Source organism: Diuraphis noxia, unplaced genomic scaffold (assembly GCF_037042655.1).
Source record: "Diuraphis noxia isolate RWA-SAM2 unplaced genomic scaffold, SU_Dnox_SAM2 contig0001, whole genome shotgun sequence".
NCBI lineage: Eukaryota > Metazoa > Arthropoda > Insecta > Hemiptera > Aphididae > Diuraphis > Diuraphis noxia.
In genome coordinates this window covers 75840056-75865584 of record NW_028301711.1, presented here as the reverse complement: position 1 = coordinate 75865584, position 25529 = coordinate 75840056, and the positions used below count along the sequence as shown (strand labels likewise).

General features: G+C 26.1%; 1 protein-coding gene across 1 annotated transcript; it reads left to right on the top strand.

Moving 5' to 3' along the window:
• The first annotated feature begins 207 nt into the window (after positions 1-207).
• Positions 208-25311, top strand: tim (timeless). Its single transcript, XM_089215625.1, has 15 exons — positions 208-312; positions 3168-3302; positions 6029-6123; positions 10494-10552; positions 10616-10787; positions 13181-13330; positions 16799-16984; positions 17372-17541; positions 17707-17937; positions 18002-18244; positions 18346-18472; positions 18587-18686; positions 20169-20376; positions 20474-20672; positions 20785-25311. Exons 2-15 carry the CDS (start codon positions 3206-3208, stop codon positions 20890-20892), a joined length of 2145 nt encoding a protein of 714 aa, XP_089071751.1. The 5' UTR covers positions 208-312; positions 3168-3205; the 3' UTR covers positions 20893-25311.
• Positions 25312-25529: the final 218 nt, after the last annotated feature.

Below are 25529 nucleotides of genomic sequence, written 5' to 3'. Positions count from 1 at the left end.
TGTCCGGGGTGCGCGTATTATTATCATATTATATGCTTCCGGCCCGTATAGTACTTATCACATAAGTCACTCACATTTAAATAGTTATACATATATATCTACACTACCCACGTGACTGCGCTACGTCACATTACACTAAAACGTGATACCTACCTAAATATGTATCGTGGTACTCGATCATATAAATTATATAATTCAACAGCCAGAGTTTGTCGTTTCCATCATTCTACTCCGAGCTCTCCTACAGAGTACTTCAGTAATATTCAATACTCATTAGATCGCAAAAACGCAAAAAGCGAGGCGCTTTTATTGGTAATTATTATAATATATTAAAAATCATTATTGTAGTGTTTTATTAGCTTTATTCATTTTAAAAAATAGAAATAGTTTTGCTGTAAAAGTTTTATTCATTATCTAAAAAATAATTAGTATACGACATACGTCATAATATTATAGTGATGACATTCGAAACAATGGGTCGGTAGGTCGGTTTGTTTGCATAAGATTTTCCGCAATATTAAATAATTACAATGATTATAAAAATAATTATGAGATATGAATTGTTAATATATTTTATTACTTATTAGTTATTTATTTATGTATTTATAAAATTGTTCAACCTTTAGAGTGTTAGAGTGTATTATTTTGAATCGGCAGCGAAATATTGTTTCTCTAATATTTGCATATTAATAACTATAATAAAAAGTAACAAATATTCATTGAAAATTGTAAACAAGACATTTCATTATTAGTTTTTGAATTAAATTTGAAATAAAAAAGTAAATTCGTTAAAAAACACTTTATACAATTACGCAAAACAACTTAATACCTCGTGAAATTATAGTCGCATATATTGCACATTAATTGTATTGTTAATTTTTATACCTACTTACAGTTATGTACTTATGTATTTAATTATTTAAATTTGAACATATGTGTTGCCTATAATGATTATCATAATCCACAAATAATTTACAAAACAAAGAAAAATTTGGTATTAAAATATAGGCAGTTAATATTTTTATTCAAATTATTATTAGTTCTTTAACTGTAATACACATCTCCGCTATTACTTATTAATTATTAGTTAGGTATTAGTGTTTTTATATGGTTATGTATTTTTGATGAATAATAAAATTATGATAACATGGCGTTTTGTTTAGACTTTGTGCCAATGCCATATATCTGATTTCTCAGTATTTCATACATATTCAAAATACAATTTAACTGATAAATGAGTTAGGTAAGTATAATTTTTAGAAAATGTACCATAAACTGAAAAATAAAGCGATACTTTGATTAAAATAATATTATACATCAAACATAGAATAATAAATTGTGTAAAGTGTGTAACCACCGTCGATTAATTTTATTAAACTTCAATAATAAGCACGGTTTTTCATATTACAATTAGTCTTTATTTAGTGCAAGAATACCACAAATCGAAATAAGAGTCTCAACTTGAATTTAGATTTCAGTGATCAATTGGACACACACACACACACATTTCATTGAAATCGCTATTTCACTAAACTAAAACGTACAAAATAACTGTCTCTTACGATAAACTAATATTTCAACTAATTAAACGTTATTTTAACTTTTTATTTCGATTGTTTGCATTAGTTGTAGCTGAACAATGTAAACGATTACAAGTTATAAATTTTTTATTCATTAATTAAAGAAAATTTACCATCTATATACAATTAATATAATAAGTAAATGAGATATGGTTACAAAATGATAGTTAACGTGAAAAACCTGAGGGAAAGGAGCGTCCAGTGACACTACTTCCAATTAAATTATAGCGTAGAGTTTGAATTTGAGTAAAAAAAATATAAAATTGTTAGTTTTCTCGTTTGCTTTATTGTTTTCACTCCTAAACATGAGAGTGCATTATAATTCTAGCGTTTTTGCGTTGTGTTTAAACTTATAAAAAAACGAAGAGTGTAGAAAATTTGACTAACTTGATAGAAAATTACGGTTATGAAAACAAAATCATTGTACCGAATAAGATAAACACTTCTAGGCGATATCTCTCTGAAAAAATTACGTTCTTTCCGATACTTACGTGTTTTTGCTGTCAGGGTCGTGTATTTATTTATATTTAATACCTATTTAATTAACGATTCTTCAATAATTTAATGAAACTATGAAACACACATATCTGTATACGACGTCGCTTGAATTTGTAGGTATTCATTGTAAAATAATTATTGAGTGAGCAGTATTTAAAACATTGTTCTCATTTCTCGGAAATGTACAGTGGCAGTAGAGGAAACTCGATGCTCGACAACGTGACCGTCTGTTATGTAACCGTAAGAGCAATTCTTTTGAAGTAAGTACCTTTGTGGCGGTGAAGGGGTATGTATTCTACTATTGTAGAATGTACACGTGACTTAATATGTCAACGTGACATATTATTATATTAACATCTATTCATGTAATACAAATACAATAATATGTAAGTGTGAAATTAATATATTATAATACTCTTAAAATTGATTGACTGTCTTCTAAAGCCTCTAAAACATTACTTTGTCAGTGTTCATCTTTATAAAAATACAATATTATATTTATTGGTAGGTAGGTATACTTTTTAATATCGTTTAAACAATAAATGTCATCATGCATCATGGATAGGTTATAGGTGATAGTATCTGGGTTAAAACATCTAAAAAAAAATTAAAAATACTAGACTGGCTCCTGAGGATATTATGATTTATGAATTTATGATATGAAAAGTCAAAATGTTCATATTTAAATAATAATTTTATATGATATGTGTTTCTTATTTAAACAATATTTTACGAATTTATTGTGAAAATTATCATCGCTACACTGCTTACTTTCATAATAAGTATAATAATCAATTATTCATATTTAGTTATACTTTATACATTATTATAATAAATTATTGTCAACTACATATCCAAGATTCCGTGTGTGGTAATCATTAATCGCACAAGATATATTATTATGCATACATACCCGAAAACTGGAGAATTATATTGGCTAAAACTTTGAGTCCCTAAATCACTAAACAAATACTATTTGGGATGTCAACAATGAATAATTGTAGTGAAATTATATTATTATCTCGGATACTATATAGTTTTTTAATGGTTTATATGATATTGATCTACATTGTATTGTTGTGTTCTTAGATAAGATCCAGCAGAAATCTTAAACAAAAATAATTAAAATGGATGAGCTATTTAAAAATAGTAACACACAAAATATGTTTGCACAGTTGGGAACTCGGGTTGGTAACAATTATATTCCATCCGAGAATTGTTATAGTAAGTATAATGTATAGTATTAATAATCATTATTCTTATTATATTTATTACCATCAATGTTTTATGATAATTTGCAAAAATATGTTTAGACCAAACAATTATTTGGTAATTAAATATAGCTATATAGTATTATAAAATTTATTATAATATTAATTTATAAGTATTTATTTTAAACAGGAAACAGCAAATAAATTTCAATTGTGCAACACATGCTAAAGTGAATATTAAAAAAAAAAAAAAACATTAACATTAATATTATACTAAACATATATTTGCGATTATAATATAATATAACATATTATGTTTGACGTGTTATACAATATATTATATTATTGCTATAAAAAAAATAGCGTCCCTCCTGAAAAAAAAATGATAACTTTCCTGCAAAAACGTGTCTTTTATTATTATTATATATGTTTTAAGCAATGATAAATGATCACACGAGGAAAGCTATTCCATTAATGAAAAAATGATATTTTACATTTTACACTTAGTGTAATACACTAGCACTAACTCAACGGGTGATGAATGTATTCGTTTTAAGGTGGTAGTGATTCGTTTTAGAAAGTCATAAATTCTCAACATTAAAAATGGGTTTTGGGTTGGAAATTTGATGTACCTACGTAGTTTGTACTACACCACCAATTTTCAAATAATCGTAGGAATTTTAAATGTTCATCAAATATATATTTATATATTATATTTAATTTTCTGAATATAATAAAAGTTTTAAAATAAAATATGGTTTTTTAGCTACCTACTTATATGCTTCTTTCATCGTTTGAAAGTTTTGGAACAAAATGATTGTTTCACAGACAAAAAGCTTGATTATAAAATTCCTCATATAACTTATTGGTTCTTAAAATAGTTCAAAAATATAAAGCATGTTTTAATCGATAGCAGAATATCTGATTGAAAATTGGTATTGACCGGTCATATTTATAAATTATATATTATATATTATTTATAAACAATACTAATATTTTGTTATAATTTTTAAAGAACTAAAATAGAACCAAATTATGTTTACATAATAAAATAAAATCAAACCCGGAAATTAAGTTTTCATTTTTGGGAATAAAAATAAAAAAATTTTAAGTTAAATAGGTAATTCATCAATGTTCTAGTCCCTGTTTATTAGTTATATTAATAGAATCTATGAAATAATATAATAATGTATAGTATATAGGTATTATGATTTTGTTAAAAATTAGTTCATGACATCCAACCTACATTTCTAATAGAAGAATAAAATATTACTTTAGTGCATAATATAACTAAATATATTAGGTACCGTAATTGTGGGTGAATAGAAACAGGTTTACACCTTTCAGGTGTTATATCTCTGGATCTAAAATATGTACAATGCTGTGAATTACATCAAAATTTGGGTCTCACCGTGCACTACATGATAGAATAGTCAACGGTTATCCAACTATAAAATTTGATTTTATAAATTTTTTTAAGTACGCTGTTTCTATTCACCCGCAGGTGTGGGTGAAAAAAAACAGCTGCTTAGTTTTCATAGAATTTGTTATTCAACTGTATTGAGGTTGAATAGAAACATAATTTTGAATTTTTTTAAAAAAAGCGTTCAAATAACTTACTTATATCCTTTATTTTATGAAAAACAACATTTTAAACATAATATATTTATTTTAATAACAGTATTTTTTTTTTTATTTAACAATTAAAATAATTTATTCAGTCTTTGAATTTAATAGTCTTTTAAGTTTCTTATATTAACTAATTTAAATATATAAACTTACAAAACAACATTTTAAACAATTTAACAAATAAAATAATAAATTCTGTCTTTGAATTTAATATAGCGGATCTGGTTTATATACTTTTGGCATGTTTCTATTCACCCAGAAAACAAAATGTATTGATTAAAAAAATTATAAAAAATCAGCAATTCATTAAACAGGATTGATACTTACGTTAATTAATTCTCCACAACCACGCCGAAAAGTGAAAAAAAAAATTTTGGAGTTATCACAATTCGTTCATGAGAATTATGATAACAAAGTTGATACACATTTTTTGGCGGTAAAATAATTTTTACTCTTATCAATTTCCTTATCAACAATTTTTATGGAGGTAAAAATGTATCAATTGAATTCGATTCCTCATAACATAACCAATGTATAAACAACTTATAAAAATAGTTATACTTAGACCGTAGTTATTGGTCAATGAAACTTATTTCGAAATTTTGTTTCTATTCCCCCATCAGTTTCTATTCACCCACAATTACGGTACTAAATAATCACAGAGTATTAGGGGCTGACGCATAGTCTCCACTCAAATCGTTTTTATATTATAAAATACTTATATAGTTCTGAAATACCTAGAATACAATTCAATGTACTCAATAACGAGGTAAACTAAATCATTCAATATTAAAACAGACAGTTTGAGTTCAATGAATTCTACACATTTTTTTTAAAACTTAAATAAGTTATAAACTATTAAATAGTTTTAATTCTTACTATTTCCAGCCAAAATACACACAAACATTCTTCAATGTAAAATCAGTAAAGTCATCGCTCTGCCTAGTGTTAAAGTCCTAGTTAATTTAAATATATAATATATTTTTATATTAATATTTTTAATTTTTAATATATTTATATTTAAATTATAAGTACTGAAAAATGAACAATTATTATCTGATTTTGATTTTACAACTTTATATCAATCATGTCTGTTCTTTGTTTTTACAGTGATACTTATGCATATCTACGAAAAATTGAATTCATCAGAAAAAAGTGCAACACATCTTAGGCAGATAATTGGATTCTCACAACTATTAAGCAGAGTTTGTTTATTTTCATTATTATATTACATATGTTATTCAAGTGAAGATTTAAAGTAATATATTAAAATAGTTTATAATTTATGTAAATAAAAAAATAATATAATTTAGGTGTATAAAAAGCTGTTTTTAGTCTTTCAACAGTAGTAAATTTTTGTAAGACAGAACGAGAAAATTAAGGTATCAAAAGATAAAATTCTCTCATAAATTTTGCTTTAGTTTAAAACTTAAACCATTTATATTTTACTTTATAACTATATTTTTGTTATTAATATGTTAAAATGTTTTTGACATTCAATGGTTCAGTCTCAAAAAGTTAAAGGATAAAATATGTAGGTTTTTGAATCATTTGCTCCATCCGCCAAATATTGAATTTTCATAAATATGAATGCCTTTTCTTTAAATTAATCAACGTGCAGTTATTGTATAAAGGGGATCGATGGCGGAGTGTTTTTGAGGAGTTCGAATTAGGTAATTTTAAAATTGCACGCATGTGAGTCTTGTATACATTTTTGTATGGTAAATTATCATTAGTGTATGTAACTGTGTGTAAAAGAAATAGAGGAACACTCCTACACATGCATGAAATGTCACCACCACGGCGTTGCGCACGTGAACGGTAAACAAATTATACTCATTTGAATAAATGTTTGTCAATCCAACCTAATAATGCTATAATATTTCAGAAAACTGATCTAGATTCGTTAAATTGTTTAGAATTAATACATGCCATTTATACATGCCATTTATACATGCCATTTATACATGCCATTTATACATGCCATTTATACATGCCAGAATATGGGAACTATAAAGGAATAAAGCTTATTAAACATAGTATGAAGGGAAAAGGTTATAGAGAAGAGAAAAAGAAGTGGGACATCATTATCTGTCAGAAAATCAGTCTGGTTTTATGTCAGGAAAATTGGTAATGGAACCATTATTTTATGTAAGACAACAAGTAGAGATATATAAGGAAAAGAATAAAAAAGCTATCCATGGTGTTTATAGATTTAGAAAAGGCATACGATAGAGTTCCAAGAGAAGTTATAAAGTGGACATCAATGAGTCTTCAGGGTCTTTGACATAGGATTAAGCGCAGATGGATAAAATGGAGAGAAGCGTCAGGTGTGTTATGCGATAAGAAAATTCCAATGAGGCTGCAATGTTAATTTTTCAAGAGTGTAGTGAGACCATCCATGCTTATATGATTCAGGGTTTTGGGTGATTGATAGAAGGACAGAACAGAGTATGAGTGTCGTGGAAATGAGAATGCTTAAATGGATGAATGGAATGACAACAAAAGATAGAATAATAAACAAAATATGTGATAGTCGAGAGGCAGTATTGATGTAGCGCTAATACTGAAAAATATGAGAGAAAATAAATTGATATGCTTTGGGCATGTGATGAAGCAGAGAAAATTAAAGCAGTAAAAGTAGTTATGAAAATGAACGTTGAAGGGAAAAGCTTTCTCTTATAAACAAATGAGTTAGGTACTTACCTCTTTCATAAATTAAAGTACTAAATCATAAACGGGATTGTGTACAATAGAGTGATGTAAACCAAACCTACTTTACCAAGAAATTGTATTGTATATTTTAAAATATATCAATCATTGATACAAATTTTTTACTGGGCTTTAACATGGCTGTAGAACATAACGAAGTATTTAAATCACCATGATAAAATAACAATCATAAGAATTCGAATTTCTTCAAAATAAACGATCCATCTAAAGCAGAGGCTCTTAAACGAAGTGCGTGTGACCAACACTAAAACTAAATTTTTCATACTAAAACCCAACATTCTATTCATGAGTAAATAAAATAAACTACTAGTACTAAAATAATATTTTATTTTAACTTTTATAACTTTTAATCATTACCATTTAAAATGTAACTAATAACTAGGAATCTTTACATCCGGTGATGAAAAATACGCTCAACGAATAATGTTTTTATTTTTAAGTCAATATCATACGAAGATTTAAATTTATTTGCTGCATGTGACAAGCAAGTAACTTCAAAAAATGATATTTGTCCCTTTACAAAATACTACAGGGACCCACTGGTGAAAAACCAAAGGAAATATTTATTTAAAATAAAAAAATTTTCAAAAAAATTGTTACCTAACATCTTTGAATCTTTCATAATGAGCTTCACATAGAAAAAAATAGCTTAAGCCATAGGTAAGACATGAGAAACCAAATTCTTTTTGATAAAGAAAAATCTATAATCTTCAAAGTAGTATTTTTAATTTATTAAATATAATTTGTAAGTACATAAAAAGTTATTATTATTTTTTTAAATCCTTTCTTACTAACGTTTTCAAACTTTTTTAGATTCTGAGCGGAATGAGGAATGTATTGATTTTACTATGATGCGTGTGTGTATTTTTTTGTGTCTGTAATCACGTGTGGGGGCAGTAAAAATTCTTGATTTTCGAACTTTGGGCAGTCAAAAGTAAAATATTCTCAATATTTTTCTAAATAATCTGGATAAACAAACTAAAAATTAAGCAAAAAACAGGAAATTTTACGCACAATCAGTTTTCGGCAAAATCGATTTTAGTTTTTGATTTAACTTTAACACAATTGACCATAGATACATGGAATTTTCACCGAATGTTTATATAAATATATTCCATCCACCATTAAATTTTTAAAAAATGTCGACTTTAGTTGAACTATTTATAGGCGTATGCAATTTTCGATCATTATTAGTTTTTTTTTAAAATTAATATCGATAAAAATTTATTTGTTTAGTAGAAAAGTTTGAAAATTTAATTTATTTTGTAAGCATTCAAAGTTTGAATTTTGACAAAATACGTAAAAATCACAAAAATTCGCAAATTATTTTAAGCTATAAATTTAAAAAATTTTCTTTTCAAATCTGAGATTTGAAAATTTAATACAAGATTTGTTACAAGTTTTCCAACCTTTATCAGAAAAAAATAATCCAGCAGAAAGTCAAATTAAGTTTTTATGAGCGTTTGAAATTTAAATTTTTACAACATTGGATTTTCACTAGATTTCTCATTTAGCGATTTTATTATTTTAGTGGAACTCTAAAAAAAAATGACCACAGATACTTGAAAATGTTCACTGAATGTTTATATAGGCATTTTCTATATTGAAGATTTTGAATTGATAATTCAAAATATTTAGATTAATTTTGAGATGTTTACTGATATTTTAATTTTTCAACTTTTTTAGTTTTTTTTTTCAATTAATGTCAATAAAATGTTATTAGTTGGAGCCAAAAAGCTTCAACATTTAATATAAGGCTTCCCACATATTGTTTCAATAACAGTTGAAAAATATTAAAAATAAATATGCACGATTTCATTTTATAAGCATTTAAAGATCAAATTTTTACTAAATACTTGAAAATTACGGCAATGTTCAAATTATCATAGATAGAAATTCACAAATTTTTTTTTTTAAATCTAAGATTTGAAAATTTAATTAAAGATTCCTTATAGGTGTGTCTACCTTTATCAAACACAAAAAAATAAGAAAGTCAAATATTTTATAAGTATTAATAATAAGTAATAATAATATAATATATAATAATAATATATCCTATAGAAAGCTAAACCGGTTCCGCTCAGAATCGTTTCTCGTATACAATGATATACGAGTAATATCATTGGATTCAAATTTAATTCCATCCATTACAGCAACCTACATGTAACCTACTGTACAGCAGAGCGATATCCACTTTCCCGCTTTTTGTAATTATTATTGATATCGAAAAAATTGTTTACGTCAAAAATATTATCACCTGTTTCTGTATCATGCATCATACATTTTGGTTTATCATCTGACATCTATAACTGTAACATGAGACTCATGCCATGAGTGGTTATTTTTAACTCTAACCAATTACAAAAACACAAAAAAAATATGTACATCAAGTTAAATAATTGTTATTGTTTGTTTATTTAACACAAATATAGATATTATTATTATAGTTTTAATTTTAATTTTAATTTCAATCTACATTCACTAATGACTTATTAATGTAATTATTCTTTTATAAATTCTATGCGAAGTAGTCTATTAAGACTTAAGTGTCTACAATCATAATTAGGAACAAAAAATATTTTTTTTATAATTTATATCGCTATCATTTCTTAAATTACATTCTTTTTGTGGGTAATTATATTATATATTTTAATTTTAATTTCTAAGCTGAAAGTGTTCTTAAGTATTCTAACGAATAAAAAAATGAAAAAATAAAAGCATAAATTATGATATCTTATATAATAAATGAATGTGCTCGTAATAGTTATTACTATTATTACTAAATTACTAACAACTTATAAGTAACTTATATTTTTTATTACATTTTTTTTTTCATGTTTAGCACCTCATACCGATGTTTATTGCAGTCAACAACGACAATATAATTCACATTTTGTTGAAGTATGTAATTTCCAACATACATTTTTTTTTTTAATTTTCTTAATCTATAACTAAATTTTACAGAATTCTAGTGAGCTTAATATCACCAATCGAAAGTTTGATGCTTATTGAAAAAAATGGTGACAATTCCACATTATTTAGGCTGAATTGGACAATGTCAGCAAGCAAAGCCGCATGGGCTGATTTAAAAGCGATCAAACGTATTATGGATATTATAAAGAAACATATGAAAAAAGTAAATAGTTAATTTGATTTATTTTCTAAAAAAATTATAGAACAAATATAAATTGTATTCAATCTTTAACTATTTTAAACTATATTACCATAGGCACAAATAGTCGAGGGTTTTAGTGGCTAAGCCCCCTCTCTCTCAAACATTTCCTAAAAATGTTGTTTTAATCTTATTCGTTATTATTTAAGTAGGATTTTAGCCCCCTCCCCCAAATCCTAAACACTATTTAAATATAATTACTATATATCTACAAAAAATAAATGATTTTAAAATGCAAAATAGTTAAACAAACTTTAGAAAAGAACATTTATTAAATTGTATATACATATACAGTTTTAATATAATACAAATAACTAAAATAATATACCTACATCTTCTAAGGATCTTTTAAGGTTTTCTAGACAAATATAAGCTGTATCCTGTACAGCTGTATCCCGCATAGATAGTTATATAATATAGAAATATAAAAAACTAAATTGTTCCAAATTCCAATTTATTACTTTGCTGACCAGGTTAAAGGATATCAAACTAAAAAATACCTAATTATTTAAATAATGATAAATTAAATTGTTAAAAGTTATAATCGTGATTAAAAGTAAATTTTTTTTCATTATTTGTGATTTTTACTACTTTTCTTATTTATAAGTCTATAAATAAGTTAAAAAATAATAATAATGATAATATTATAAATAAGAATAATATACTATATAATATATAATAGTCTATTGGTATATAGTCTAGTTTATTTATACACGTCGTTTTCAAGTTATTAACAATATAAAATGCACCTAGTACGCAAGGTTTATAGATAATAAAGGTTGCCGCACAGTCACGTAAACAAAGCATTCCACCTTTTTCGTTAATTTAGCTTCTATTCTCTTATTTCAATAGTAGTATTTACACGTTGTGAATGATCCGGTGGTAAATATAAGATTGCAACTGCATCAGGTTTCAGCATTCGAACTTTAGAAGTGTTTTTGAAAAATAAATTATCATTAAACATATCTACCTATCTATAATACATAAAATATATTAGTAGTCAAAAACTACCAATAAAAAATTACACTAAATAATAAATAATTACCTAAAAGTTCTGCTTTCAAATCTCGGACAAAGAATCTGGGGTAAAATGTATAGAACAAATCACAGATGTTTTAGGATTCCACTTATCACCTCGCCAGCATTTATGTACCCACATATTATAGATCTCTTGATTTTTCATCGGGAACCTATACATAATTCATAATTTTTGAATTTATATTAAAAATATTATCAAAGATCCCTACATTATTTCATTGTGTAGAAACATTTTATACTTAGGTACCCACAATTAATGTTAAACATTATTAATTAATTTCAAAATTTATTTTTACATGTTAATAATTTAATAGGTACGGTACTTACAATAATATTTTAAATATAATAATCTGTTAATACAAAATGCTTCTTTAATTTTAAGTAACTAACTAATGTCAAAAATTATTAAATTATTAAAATTTGATGGTTTTCTTTTAACTATAAAACTTTAAAAGTTTTGTTGTTATCAAAATAAACTACTTATATTTTCTTCAGCATACATATTTGATAATTTTATATAATTATACCCTATTGGCAAAAATTACAGTAAAAGTACTAAGTAGGTGCCTGTGAAATTATCATTTCAAGTCCTTGCTCTTTGGTCTTGCTAGCATAATGCTTACACATAAAAATGTGAAATTGATAAACATATGAAACAAATTAGAAAATTCATAAAAACTCACATGAAAACAATATATTTTACTATATTCACTATTGTAACAAATAATGTCTTCTACGGGTGACGTCACAATCCGATTTCTCCCACTCCCGTTTTTTGATATTTTCTGTATGAGGCGACCTTTATTATCTACAAACCTTGCCTAGTACATCTAATAAGTGATAACATATTAATAACATATCTCAAGTCCAATAAAATTACATTTAAAAATAATTTTAGTGTGAATAATTTATGTCTAAAATTGAAATAATTTGCTTGTGAATGTAAATAATGTCCAATTTCATTACTTTTCATGATATAGTTTTCCACTTTTTTTTTTTTCAACAAATATGCCAAATGATCATCATGCAATATTAATATTATTATGTACTATAGTAACTTTAAATTTATATCATGTATATTTCATTGCCCAATATAAGAATATATGATTTTATAGATCATAAGTTATCGCCCTTATTTTAATATCGTGATTAAGGGTACACAACATTCCATTCCCTGATATAATAACATAGTTACTGTATAGGTAACAATTAGTCTTCGATTCTTTCGATATTCATAATATTATTGGAATTTTGGTATTGTGTTCTATACACGTTTATTTAGTATTTACTGATCATCATTGTACATTTTATTATTTCAGTTGTCTGTCTGTCCAGTAGGATCTACTAACAATTGCAGTATATCATTTATAAGTGATTGTTTGCATTTAATAAAAAATATTCTTCACATACCCAACGAGCAGTACCAAAATACTATTTTGTGGATAATTTTTTCCGAACGATTCGACGAGGTAATTGTTTATAATTATACATAATTTATTATTCAACTTCAAACAAAAGTAAATTATAGGATTAAACTTATATGAATACAGAGGCACGATCATTTCATCATTATAATATTATGTTCTAATACCTGACATTTCATTTGTTCAAACAATAATGTTGCATGTAGACATAATGGATAAGTTATCAGTGATAACGTATCACTTAGTATTGATGCAATGGTACCAAATTGTCAAATTATTAAATAATATTACAAAAATTCAAATAAAACAAATTTTAACATAATCATTATTTTAAAGTGAAAAATGAATTATTAATTTTTTAATTTTTTTCATATTTTTTATAAGAAATACACAATATTTAATAATTTTTACAATAGACATAGTGGGAAAGAAGATAAGGGAAAAATATACACACAAGGCATGAGGCTTGAGAAGAGTACTCAGTGGTAATACTCAGATGAACATGACTATTATGGAATTATAAAATCATATTTGGCGTGAACAGAAGGTCATTCGTTGATGGAACTCCGAAGTTTGGAAAGAGGTTATGGTTAGGTTATAGTTAGGTTTCTACACTATTTCCGTGTGAACCGTTCGGTTGAATTTCCAGGTATGAACAAGGAGTGATATCGTCGGTGCAACACGATTGCGGACTTTTTACCTGAAAAAAACATAACACGATTGCGGACTTTTTACCTTTTTATATTTGAGAAAAAAACAACACGATTGCGCACCTTAAATATTTTTTCTTTGAGCAAACACAAATATTTAAATAAATTTACCAACATTAATAATAACTTAATACATATACCTATAGCAAAAAAAAACTCTAATAATATATCACAGTAATTACGCGTCAAAAAAAGGAATAATATGCCGATATTTATTTAAAAAAATAAAGAATTAAAATGTACTCATCTCATAACGATGACAATAATAATAATTAATAAAATAATATACGTATACTAAAAAAAAATCTCATAATATATCACAGTAATTATTACGCGTCAAAAAAAAATATAAATTTATATGTGTATATAATAAAAATCAAGTTCTTATAACTTTTTAGCACAGAAACGTGGTCCTAATGTTAGAAAATAATCATTTAAAGATATTTCATTATTTTTATATTTTTCCCAAGTGTTAATTATAAATGCAATATTCTCTTCTTGCTCTTTACGAGGCTTGTTAATATTTTGTTGTTTTATACTATATATTTTTAAATAAGTTTCACTCTGAGTATCCAATAAAATATGTATAACTTTGTGAATAGATGGAGTAGAAATATAAAACTGAGCATTTAGTGGCTATGGAAAGATTCTGGCCCATTGGTCGTTCTTGCCTCTGTTGAAGGTTTAGTTGCCCATAAAATCGGCAGGATAACGGCATCAGATGATATATAATTGTTCAGTATATAATCAGTAAATTCAAAATTATCAGTAGGGCTATTTTCAATTAAATAAGTAAAATCATCTTCTACATCTTCTGAAGGTAAAAATCCAAGTGCAAAAAATTGTTTCAACCAAACACCTAGTGCATATGAAAATGTTCCGTCTGCAAAAATATGAGAAGATTGACTCAATAGTTCAAGATTAGTTTTGCAAGTGAATATAACTGGACTTGAAGTTTCTTCCATGTGACAAAATAGTTCACCAGTATTAGTTATAATATTTTCATGACCATCAAACAACTGAGTTATCGCTTCCTCTAAAGATTTTGGAATATTTTGCATATTATTTCTACGTTTATCATACATACACTTTCTCAATAACTTTATATCAGAGTAAACCGGCTGGATATCGTTGTCGGTATTTCTAAGTTCTTGCCTCATTATTTTATTTGGCCTAGTGAGAAGATCATTTTCACATTTTCTTTTTAAACGAGAACTCACAATTTGCCTACTAATAATATTTTTTGGAATCACCTCATGTGTGTGCTCATTTAACATACTTAACACTTTGGTCACATCCTTGTCAACGAGTAAACTAGCAGAACAATTTTTATTTGTACAGTTATACCAAATGTTCCGACACTTTTTTAGAACTTTAAATTCACTATATTTATAATCTTCAACTAAAATACACGGCTTACCTTTTTCTGTTTCAAATTTTTTTTGTATTTGTTTCTCCATTTCCCCAAAACAAAATTGCACAAAAATAAAACGGAAATATACACGTTGCACAATTTAGACTGTCGCAATATAACGTTTAGATAATATTACGTGAGAATGTGACCGACGATTATCACACTATAGATCGCTTTAACGTACAGTATTAGTTAGTTATCCATCGGATGTGAATACTCGTACGTTGGAAAAGCACAGCCACTAACACTTATCAGTTATTATCGATTATTAGAGTAATAAAATATTATTAGATGCCATATAATAATAGTATCCACTGGCCGTAGCAATTGTGTATACGTATACTATACTATAGGCGGGTTTCTTAAACTATAACCATTTATTTCAAATTATTTAAATATTTGTGTTTGCTCAAAGGTAAAATATTTATAAGGTGCGCAATCGTGTTGTTTTTTCTCAAATATTAAAAGGTAAAAAGTCCGCAATCGTGTTATGTTTTTTTTCAGGTAAAAAGTCCGCGATCGTGTTACGGCCGATATCGTGCATGACTGTATGAGTGGGTTATGTAGTGGTTTAAAGATGAATATGAAATCGTATGTAGTATATTTTAGCTACGTTCGAAACAAAAGGTATGAAGAGGTCATAATAGAGTGTGTGATTGAAAACCTAATATGATGCTTTATTAGTCTGTCTTAGAGTTTTAGATTGATAGATTTGTATTATATTTATGTTAGTAGGGTTTTCTGACACCCAGAGCTGTATATCATAGAGTGTATGACATAGGCTCACATTGGTTAGGCAGTATTTTATGTATAAGGAGTTTTTTTTATGAATATGCTTAAAAATCGGTTGATGTAGTTGACAGCTACGATCGTTGAGGGTTAAATGTTTGAAGCGTATATAAGGAGTCCAGTATGTTAGCCGGTGATTTAGGGTTAGTCCAAGATCTTTGACATTTTGATAGTAACATAGAAGTTAATTATTAAGACATTGTTGTGGACAGTCTCGAGAACGTAATGTGTCGTAGCGATTTCGTTTAGTTTAATTTCAGGCTCCATTTTGACATTTTGTGTACCTACCATGACACAGTAGGTTAAGATGGAGCTGTATAAATGAGGAGGCTATGTCTTGGTTGGAGTGGCATACAAGAATAATGCTTTGTCATCCGCAAAGTCAACTACTTTTGTGTTTTGAGTAGTGGGTTGGTCTGCGGCGTGGATGTTAAAAAGTAGAGGTGCAATAAATGCATCTTGCAGGTCACCGACTTCTATTTTAAAAATATTTGAAAGAGTTATTCCTGAGCAAATGGAAAAGTGGCGATCATTAAAATATGATTTAATAAGGAAGTATAGATTAATTATTTACTTAAATGATATGTATATTTTATTTAGATTATTATTGCCTTGATCGCCAACTCTAACAGAAGACATTGGGCAGTACTAATCATCGAACTAATTGCTTTGATTTTTAAGAACCAACACGTTGAAGAGATGACAAAACAAATCATTAAAATGAATGAAACTATAAGCTTTGATAGTTCTGAAGACAATGAAAGCAATACTTCATCATTTTATCCAGTAATAAATATTATATTTCCATTTAAAGATTTATGTCAAGTTACTTACAGTATCTAAATTAAGATTTAACTTTCCATTGAATACTTTTTAAATCAATAAATATCATAAGTTATTATAATAACACATAGTTTTTAGAAAAATGGAAGAAATTCATCACCGGAAAAATTATCTGAATTATCAAACGAGGACTGTGATAACGATAGACATTTTAAAGTGGTCTTTATATTGTTTTTTATTAAACTCTTTATTAACCTTATTCTATGTATAGTAATAATAATATAAATAGTAACAATTTGACACAATTTTTTTATTCATCTTTGGTAATTGGTATTTTTTGTAAGTTGACGTTTTAAGAAATTATTTACTGGATAATGCTTTTATTTTCAGAATAAAATGATAAGGGATATACGTGAAAATAGTTTGATACATAAACCAGACAAGAGTTCTAAAGAAGTTGTAGAACATCATTTAAACGTACATTCCGGAAAAGATAAGGTCGAAACTACTAACACTATATTTGAAGAACTTCCACTATCAGCCGGGCTCAGCTTAAAAAAGTAAAAATTGTATACATAATGAATAATACAAAATAGATCAACCGGTTTATATAATAGGATCAATTATTAAACTTGAATATAAGATTACGAACGTCTTGATTTAGCACAGACTGAGTTATTAATTTTACGTAATATAAGGTATATTCATAAATTTGTCTATTATAGGAAAGAAAATGAAGAAAAAGACAATTCTAACAATTTGGACACAGAATCTAGCAGAAATTTTTCCATGGAAACTATAAAAAATTCGAACAGTGAATCTAGAAAAAATTCACTTGAAAAAATTAAACTGGAATTTGAGATGAAATTCTATAAACCTACTTTGGCGAGTGACATTTGTAGAAGAAAAGAAAAACCACGCAAAAAAAAATATACAAAAAAAAATGTTAAATCCAAGTGTGAAATACATGATTATAGTGTGCCTAATACTGTTTAAATTAATTTTTATTGGATTTTTTAGATTGAAATTACCAAGTTTTCCAATACAGTTCGATGTGCCAAATGAAACATGCATGATATCATACTTTCTTCAAAAATTTACTGTTCGTTTTCTACAAAATGGATTCAATACCTTAGTCGATGAACTTTATAACTTACTTACATCTAATTCACAGCAACAAATAGATACTTCACTTTATTTCTGGATATTAATATACTTTTGTAGATTCTATAAATTGAGCAACGTTGAATTGAAATTAGTCAGGTAAATATTATGTTTTATAAATTATTATTTACTATGATCCAATTTAATATTGAACCAGGTATATGTAAAAAAAAAATGAATTTATTATTTCTGATGCCTAGACGAATTGTGTCATTCAAACTTATTTCATTTATCGTTCACGAAGGTTTTAAAATATCAGAACAACTAACCATCGCAAAACTGCAAAAATCTCCTAATATTCATTTAAAAGTCAGACATTTGCATTTGGTATGGTATACATAATTATTATACTATTACCTGTATTATTATTATAATTATTATCATTATTCATCAATTAATTGTGTTCAAAATATGATTTTTTTTTTTTCAAACTACGTAAAGGCCATTATGGCTATTAAAGAGGTGATAAAAACCATTGAGTATTATCACCAAACTGCTGTTGATTCACCATTTTACGCAGATCTAATAAAAGATCTTCAGAGTAAGTACACCACATCAAATACAAAAATATGATACATTTTAATAGAAACAAATTTATTAGATATGAACTATTCATTTACGCGTTTAATTATGTTTGTAAAATATACCTGCATAATACATATTACCAGTGGCATGAGGAAGGACTATATTCGAGGCACGTGCCTCAGTTTGAGGGGTGTTGGGTGTCCTCAAAGATCATCTGATGTGTTAAAAAAAGCATTGTTATTTAAATGAATAAATATTATATTTCATATTAAAAAAATTTTTTAATGTTTTTTGTGATGGGTGGAGAGGGTGGTTGGTCTGACAATATAACTGTGCCTCATAACATAATGAAGTTCGCCACGCCACTGCATATTACCATAGAACAATATTAACTATGGCAATTTCCTTTATGCATAATATCTTCTATAGCTTTGCCACTTTGTGTTAACATTTAACATTTACAATTTTACGATAAATATTTGTTATATTGTAAGATTCGTGATTATGTTCTTCAGTTTTTAAATTAATATCTAAATCATTCTGGTCTGAATAGTCTGGTAGTGCACTACCTACAAGTTCTCGTAACATATTTTCAACGGGTAGAATCATCTTTTTTACTTGTTAATCCAAAGTTATATTTATAATTATTAAACAATACCATACGACGTTCTCGTTTAGTTTCTAAAAATTCCATTACCTACTTCACTTGAATTTATTAAAGTGTTCAAAATTTTATTAAGGTTAATATCTAAAGAATTGTCAATTATTATTATCTTATCTTTATAAAATAACTATCATACCACACTGAAATACATATCTCGATGGTATTATAGGTTATAGATTTTATATACCTACCTATAGTTTCCCAAATGTTCTTATGGCGATATTATCTTTATAAGATCTTAAATACGGCATTGTAGACATAAACTGGGCATAAATTTTAAGTGGTTTTCAAAGTGTGTATTATAAAAATGTAATCAAAAAGTGGTATAAAATTCTTTGTCGAAAAGAAAGAATAGCTTAAAATTATTTGGGCAAATAGTAACATGGGTGAAAAGCGAAAGGTCATTTTTTGGCCAACGGAGTCTTGCACGTACTGTGTAAGTTGGCTTACCTACCTAAACAGTACATACCTATCTCAGTTGTTATTTCTTTGTATCATAAGTACGTTATAACTTGTATGTACTAGGTAGCAGAGAATGATTGGCCCAGAGTGCTACAAACCAAGTTGAATCCCGGTCCAATCCACTGTCAAGCTAACAGTCCCTTTTTTAAATTCAATTCTTATTGTAGTTATATAAAACTCTTCCTAATTTTAGTTAGTTTAAAAAAAGATGGTAAGTTTTTTTTTAATATACGAACCACTAATTAATTTTTCACCCCGGACCAAAAATAGCTTACCCACCCCTGCTAAATAAGTAGGTATATAGGAGTAACATCAATGAAAATTATACTTAGAAATATGCATATGGTAATTGAATGTTTGTATGATATTTAGATTCAAGTAACAACTCTCCAGAATCAATCTCTTGGGTAAATGACCTCAAGTCATTATTCACATTACTAATTCGTTACTATGACCGTGACATACAGATTATTGAATACTTGCATGATTTAATAGTTACAAATCACATGGTATTGTCATTGTTCGATACTCTTAAAAATTGTTGGAATTTAAACGACGGTATTACTGCGTACGTCAAAAAGTAAATACAATGCCTACTTTTTACTTAATTTTTTAAGATAAATTATATTAATAGGTAATTACAAAAATTATTTAAAATTTAATTATACTACCTATAGGTTTGCTGTTCCTGACATAATGTACAAGTATGGAATTGTCCTACAAAATTACGAAAAAAATAGCGAAATGGTCAACGAATCTGTGTTTTCTATGATGCATCATGTAATCACTAAAGTTGAAAATACTACATCACTCTTTCAACCGATCATTTTGAAAACATTTTTGAAAATTTTCGAAAATAATGATTATCAGTACAAAGTAAGAATGAAATATGTTTATAATTGTACCTACTTAAGAATATCGTATAGGTAAATAAATAATTTAAATATGTAAACACTCGGGTAATATTATTCATTTTTGTTTATTTTAGAGGTGGTCTGGTTTGATTGAAAATGTTTTAAACAAGTTTTTAAGTATATCACAATCAAAGAATTGTCCTGAAAACGCTCTTCATGGAATTCCGTGTATCTACGAATAAACTTCTAAATTTGAATATTGAAAATAATAAAAAATCAATTTACTTGAAACTACAAACATTCTATAGATAGATAAATATAAATATATAAACATAATTATCTAAATATAGGTACCTACGAGTTTGTAATTTTTAAAATTATAATGTAAATGTCTGTTGAATACTTTAATTGAATAATAAAGAAGTATGTATAGACGTACTTATAAAGTATCGGGATTGGTAAATTTAGTCCAAAATTACCCTAACTCATTGAATTGAGTCCCGTGGGAAAAATAGGTAGTAGGTATGTTGAGTCCCGGGAAAAATAAGGTAGTAGGTAATTTGAGTCTAAGGGAAAAACGATTTATATGCATTTAAGATTTAAAAATATGCACTATAATATTTTTATTTGTGATTTGTGGACATTCATTGACCGCATGTATCTGATTTTGAAAATAGCAACATACATTTTCATTGCATTTTTATTAATTATATAGTTAGTTTTTCCACAACGATAAAATAACGATACACTCTTAACAATAGGTAGGTACCAAAGCACTCACAGTCAATAAATTTCGATAACTTTGTAACATCGTACCTTCGATAAGGAACAAAACCTAAGGGAGCCAATGACCAAATACACCAGTAATGCTATTACCCGGTTTGAGTTTATGAAATTAATATCAAATTTTAAGTTAGTTTTCACCAAGTACATAATATAGGTATATATATATATATATATATAATAATTTTTAACGATAATAATTTTTTTTGATTAATTTGTAAATAAATGGAGTGTATAATAATATAATGTAGGTAATGCATAATAATAATGGCATTTATTTTTATTTTTTTAATTAATTTATATTCTTAATATCATAAAATCAAATCTAAATATTATATTCTTATATAAATAGCTTAACATAAGTCAAAATATTGGGGTTTCATCGATTCCGTCAGATCTTTTTATACTTGGGGATAAGGTTTATCGATTCCGCCAGCATAGATTCTGCCAGTGCAGGTAGTCTAAAAACAACCTACCGATTTTATTTATTTAACTATGTATATTGTATTATTTCATATATATTATATTAATTCACATTGCATTAGTTTTGCATCATCATATTATAACAATACCATTGTATAAGGTATAACTTAAAATTACATTTGACTAAGTTGATTTATATTTAAATTAATTATTGAATTATTTTGTAGATAGCTATATTATTATTATTGTAACATTTTATTTATTTAATTATATTGTATTGTTTTATATATATATTAATTCGCATTGCATTAGTTTTTCATCATCATATTATAAAAAATATATTTGACTGAATTAATCTATATTAAAATTAATTATTTCATTATTTTTTTAAGCATTTGCTAGGCTGAGGTAAAACTTGGAAGGTGGCGGAATCGATAGGCTGTTTTTAGACTACCTGTACTGGCGGAATCAATGCTACATTGGCGGAATTGATAAGTCCCCAAAATATTTACTTACTAGGTACCAATTTTTTCCCGGGCTCAACCTACCTACTACCTACCTGTTTTTCCCGGGACTCAATTTACCACTTTCAAAATGTAACAAACTTATCTCGGACTCAATTTACCTAGTCCTATATAGTATATAGGTATCGCAGTATATAATATAATACCTACCTATGTAGATATGCGTATGTAAAACCAGACGTAAAATATTCGCATTATTATAATATAGGTAACTTAATAATTAAACCTATCATAAAATCATGGGGAGCTTTTTTTTAAATGTATGCTTATTGCTTTAATTGTTTATTATCACAGTATAATAGCTGTTTATTAACATAATACTTATTAGATTAGAAAAACATATTAACTGGCATTGGTAATAAATTAAATTCTTAGTTAGGTATTATAGAAAAAATGAGTAGGTACCTTGGTATACTGTATCGGTAGGTACTTAAAATATATATACGAATTAGTTAGGTAGGTACCTAATATATAAATATTACAAGAAAGGGAATACTATTCAAAATAAATATTATAGACTTCCATATTGATTAAGAAAAGCTCAAAGCACAGATATATTTAAAATAAATGCTAGATACAAGTTAAAATATTTTCATTAGGGCATGTAGATAAAATTTTAGGTTCTATTTTTGTGTTTTCCTTTTCAGCCAATGTTTACAGCTCCCCCTTTTGACCAAAACTTACCGGTATCTTTTTGGTCAGTACAGTTTTCTTCAAAACGTTTATATTTGATTAAATAATTAAATACAAAAATTGTTAACTTCAGTTGCTATAGTTGTAAATGTCACTGTATCTCCTGAGATAAATAAACGGGATGGACAATTAAGTAGATAACTAAAATAAAAAAACTAAAAGCAAGGTGAAAATATAGGAGAATTAAACCATATAAAAAAAAAATAAGTCATTAAAATGTGCTTTAGCCAACAAAGTTTGTTATCCAGAAGAGAAGTGATTCTAACATATTATGCATATAGCTACAAATTCATGACCTATCAAATGAAAAAATTCAAGGATGAAAAGTGTATGGTGAGGAGTTTTAAAAAAGTGGATGTAAATTATGTTTTATAGAAATAGAATTTTCAGTAGCTTTGTAACCTATGTAAGAAATATCATGTAAAGCAACTAGCAACCAAAAAAAATATAGAATCCACAATCAAATTTAGAGCTTTGATCACAGATTAAAAATAATTATAAAAATTTAAGTGGCTATCATATTCTTTGTATAAAAGTTTTGCTAGAAATAAGAAATTTAGAATACATAAATCATCTTTCTCTTAGTTGTTAGGTATATGCCATAAGGAAATCACCATTGATTTTATATATAAGGTAATTAATATATGGTATGTACCTGTATACTATATTATAATTAAATGTACTTCCATATTGATAATTTAATCTTAATTGTATATGTGTTACATGTATTTAAAATTAGTATTTGGGTTGATTTAATCGTATTACGATTTATTTTTTTTTTTTTGTTATGTTCTTTTTTATTTTCTTATAGGTAGTTTTTAATTGTTATCATAATGTAGTGTCGTTTAAGTCTAAAATTATATGTATGGTACAGTAACAAATGGTTGCCTAATTACTACTTTATTAAGATAAATATTATAAAATAGTTTTTGTTCTAATTCTAATTAGGTAATAAAAATCCACCATCGCCTGTTGTATAGTTTAGACAGTTTAGTACCTTGTACCTGCATACAATTTAAACTGTCATTCACATAATGTTTAAAAGATATTGTAATTATTATATTACTTACAAGGTTATAAGCTATAGTAGTAAAATTACAATGATAATATATATAAATTGATTATTTATTAAATATTAAATTTAAAAATATTCATTAATTAGTTTATGTTATACATCAATTACAAACATAGGAAGTTATTACTAAAGTAGGTTTAGAAAAAAAAAATGAAATAGAAAAATAATTCTAGCACTTTAAAGACATTATAGAGCATTTTATTTTCATTCAATTGTAAAGAACTTTTTTTGAATTACATTTTGCTATTTTTCGTATAAACTCCAATGTAAATTGAAAATACAATAGTATACAGTAATATAACAATAGTTCTAATTTTATTTATGGTCACATAATTTATAAAAACCCAACAGTGCTTAGTTCATAATAATCCTAAGAAATTATGAATAGCTGGTAGGTATATATACTATATGTATATTATAACCATGATTAAATATAGTTGTGCTAATAATTAATAGCCCAAATGGAATTATAATATTAGATACATGTGTTTGCTATATTTTCATTTATAAAATTATTAATTAAGTATAATAGTCTAGTGCTAATAATTGAGAGTTTATCAAAATATCTACTGTTAACATTTGTCCAAGAGTTTTTACTTTTACACTAGAAGTAATATGATATTTAGATTAGATAACTAGGTTTAGCTTTGGTTTACATTAAAAATACTTTTTTTACACCTTAAGTGATTTTAATTTAATTTATATAACTTCAAATTCTGAACTTGAATTTTTATTAATCATGCCATAAATTCAATATAATATTTAAAATATATAATATAAGGGAAAAAAATAACCAAACTAAGTTAAAATACTAAAATTTAATTTTGAATTTTAAGTACCTATAGGTAGTAATGTATAGAATTGATGGAATTAGCTTTGATAAGAATTTTTTTTTTTAACCTATCTACTTATTATTATACTATAGTATAAAATGTTTAAAATAACATTAACTATACCAAATAATCAAATAATATTATAAAATTATATGCATGTATTTTAACAAAAATATTTTTCTGTATAAGTTTATAACATAAGATTATGTATGTAAGAAAATGTATTTATATGTACATCCAATCCATAATTTAGAAAAATATGTAGGGTTATTAATAGTTTTAATCATTTAGATTAATTCTATGAATATTGAACATTGTAATAATATAATAGCATTAGTATAGTACTATAAAACATATTTAAAAAAAATAGCTAATCAATTATTTTCAAATTAGATGTTTTATTTTATTTTATTGGATAGTTTTATATTAAATTATATCAAAATTAGACTTCATAATGAATGTTTTTTATCCATAACAAATTTTTATTTCGACTGTAATTACTAAGAAAGAATATATTTGTGTTAATACAGTTATACATTTAGAGTAGA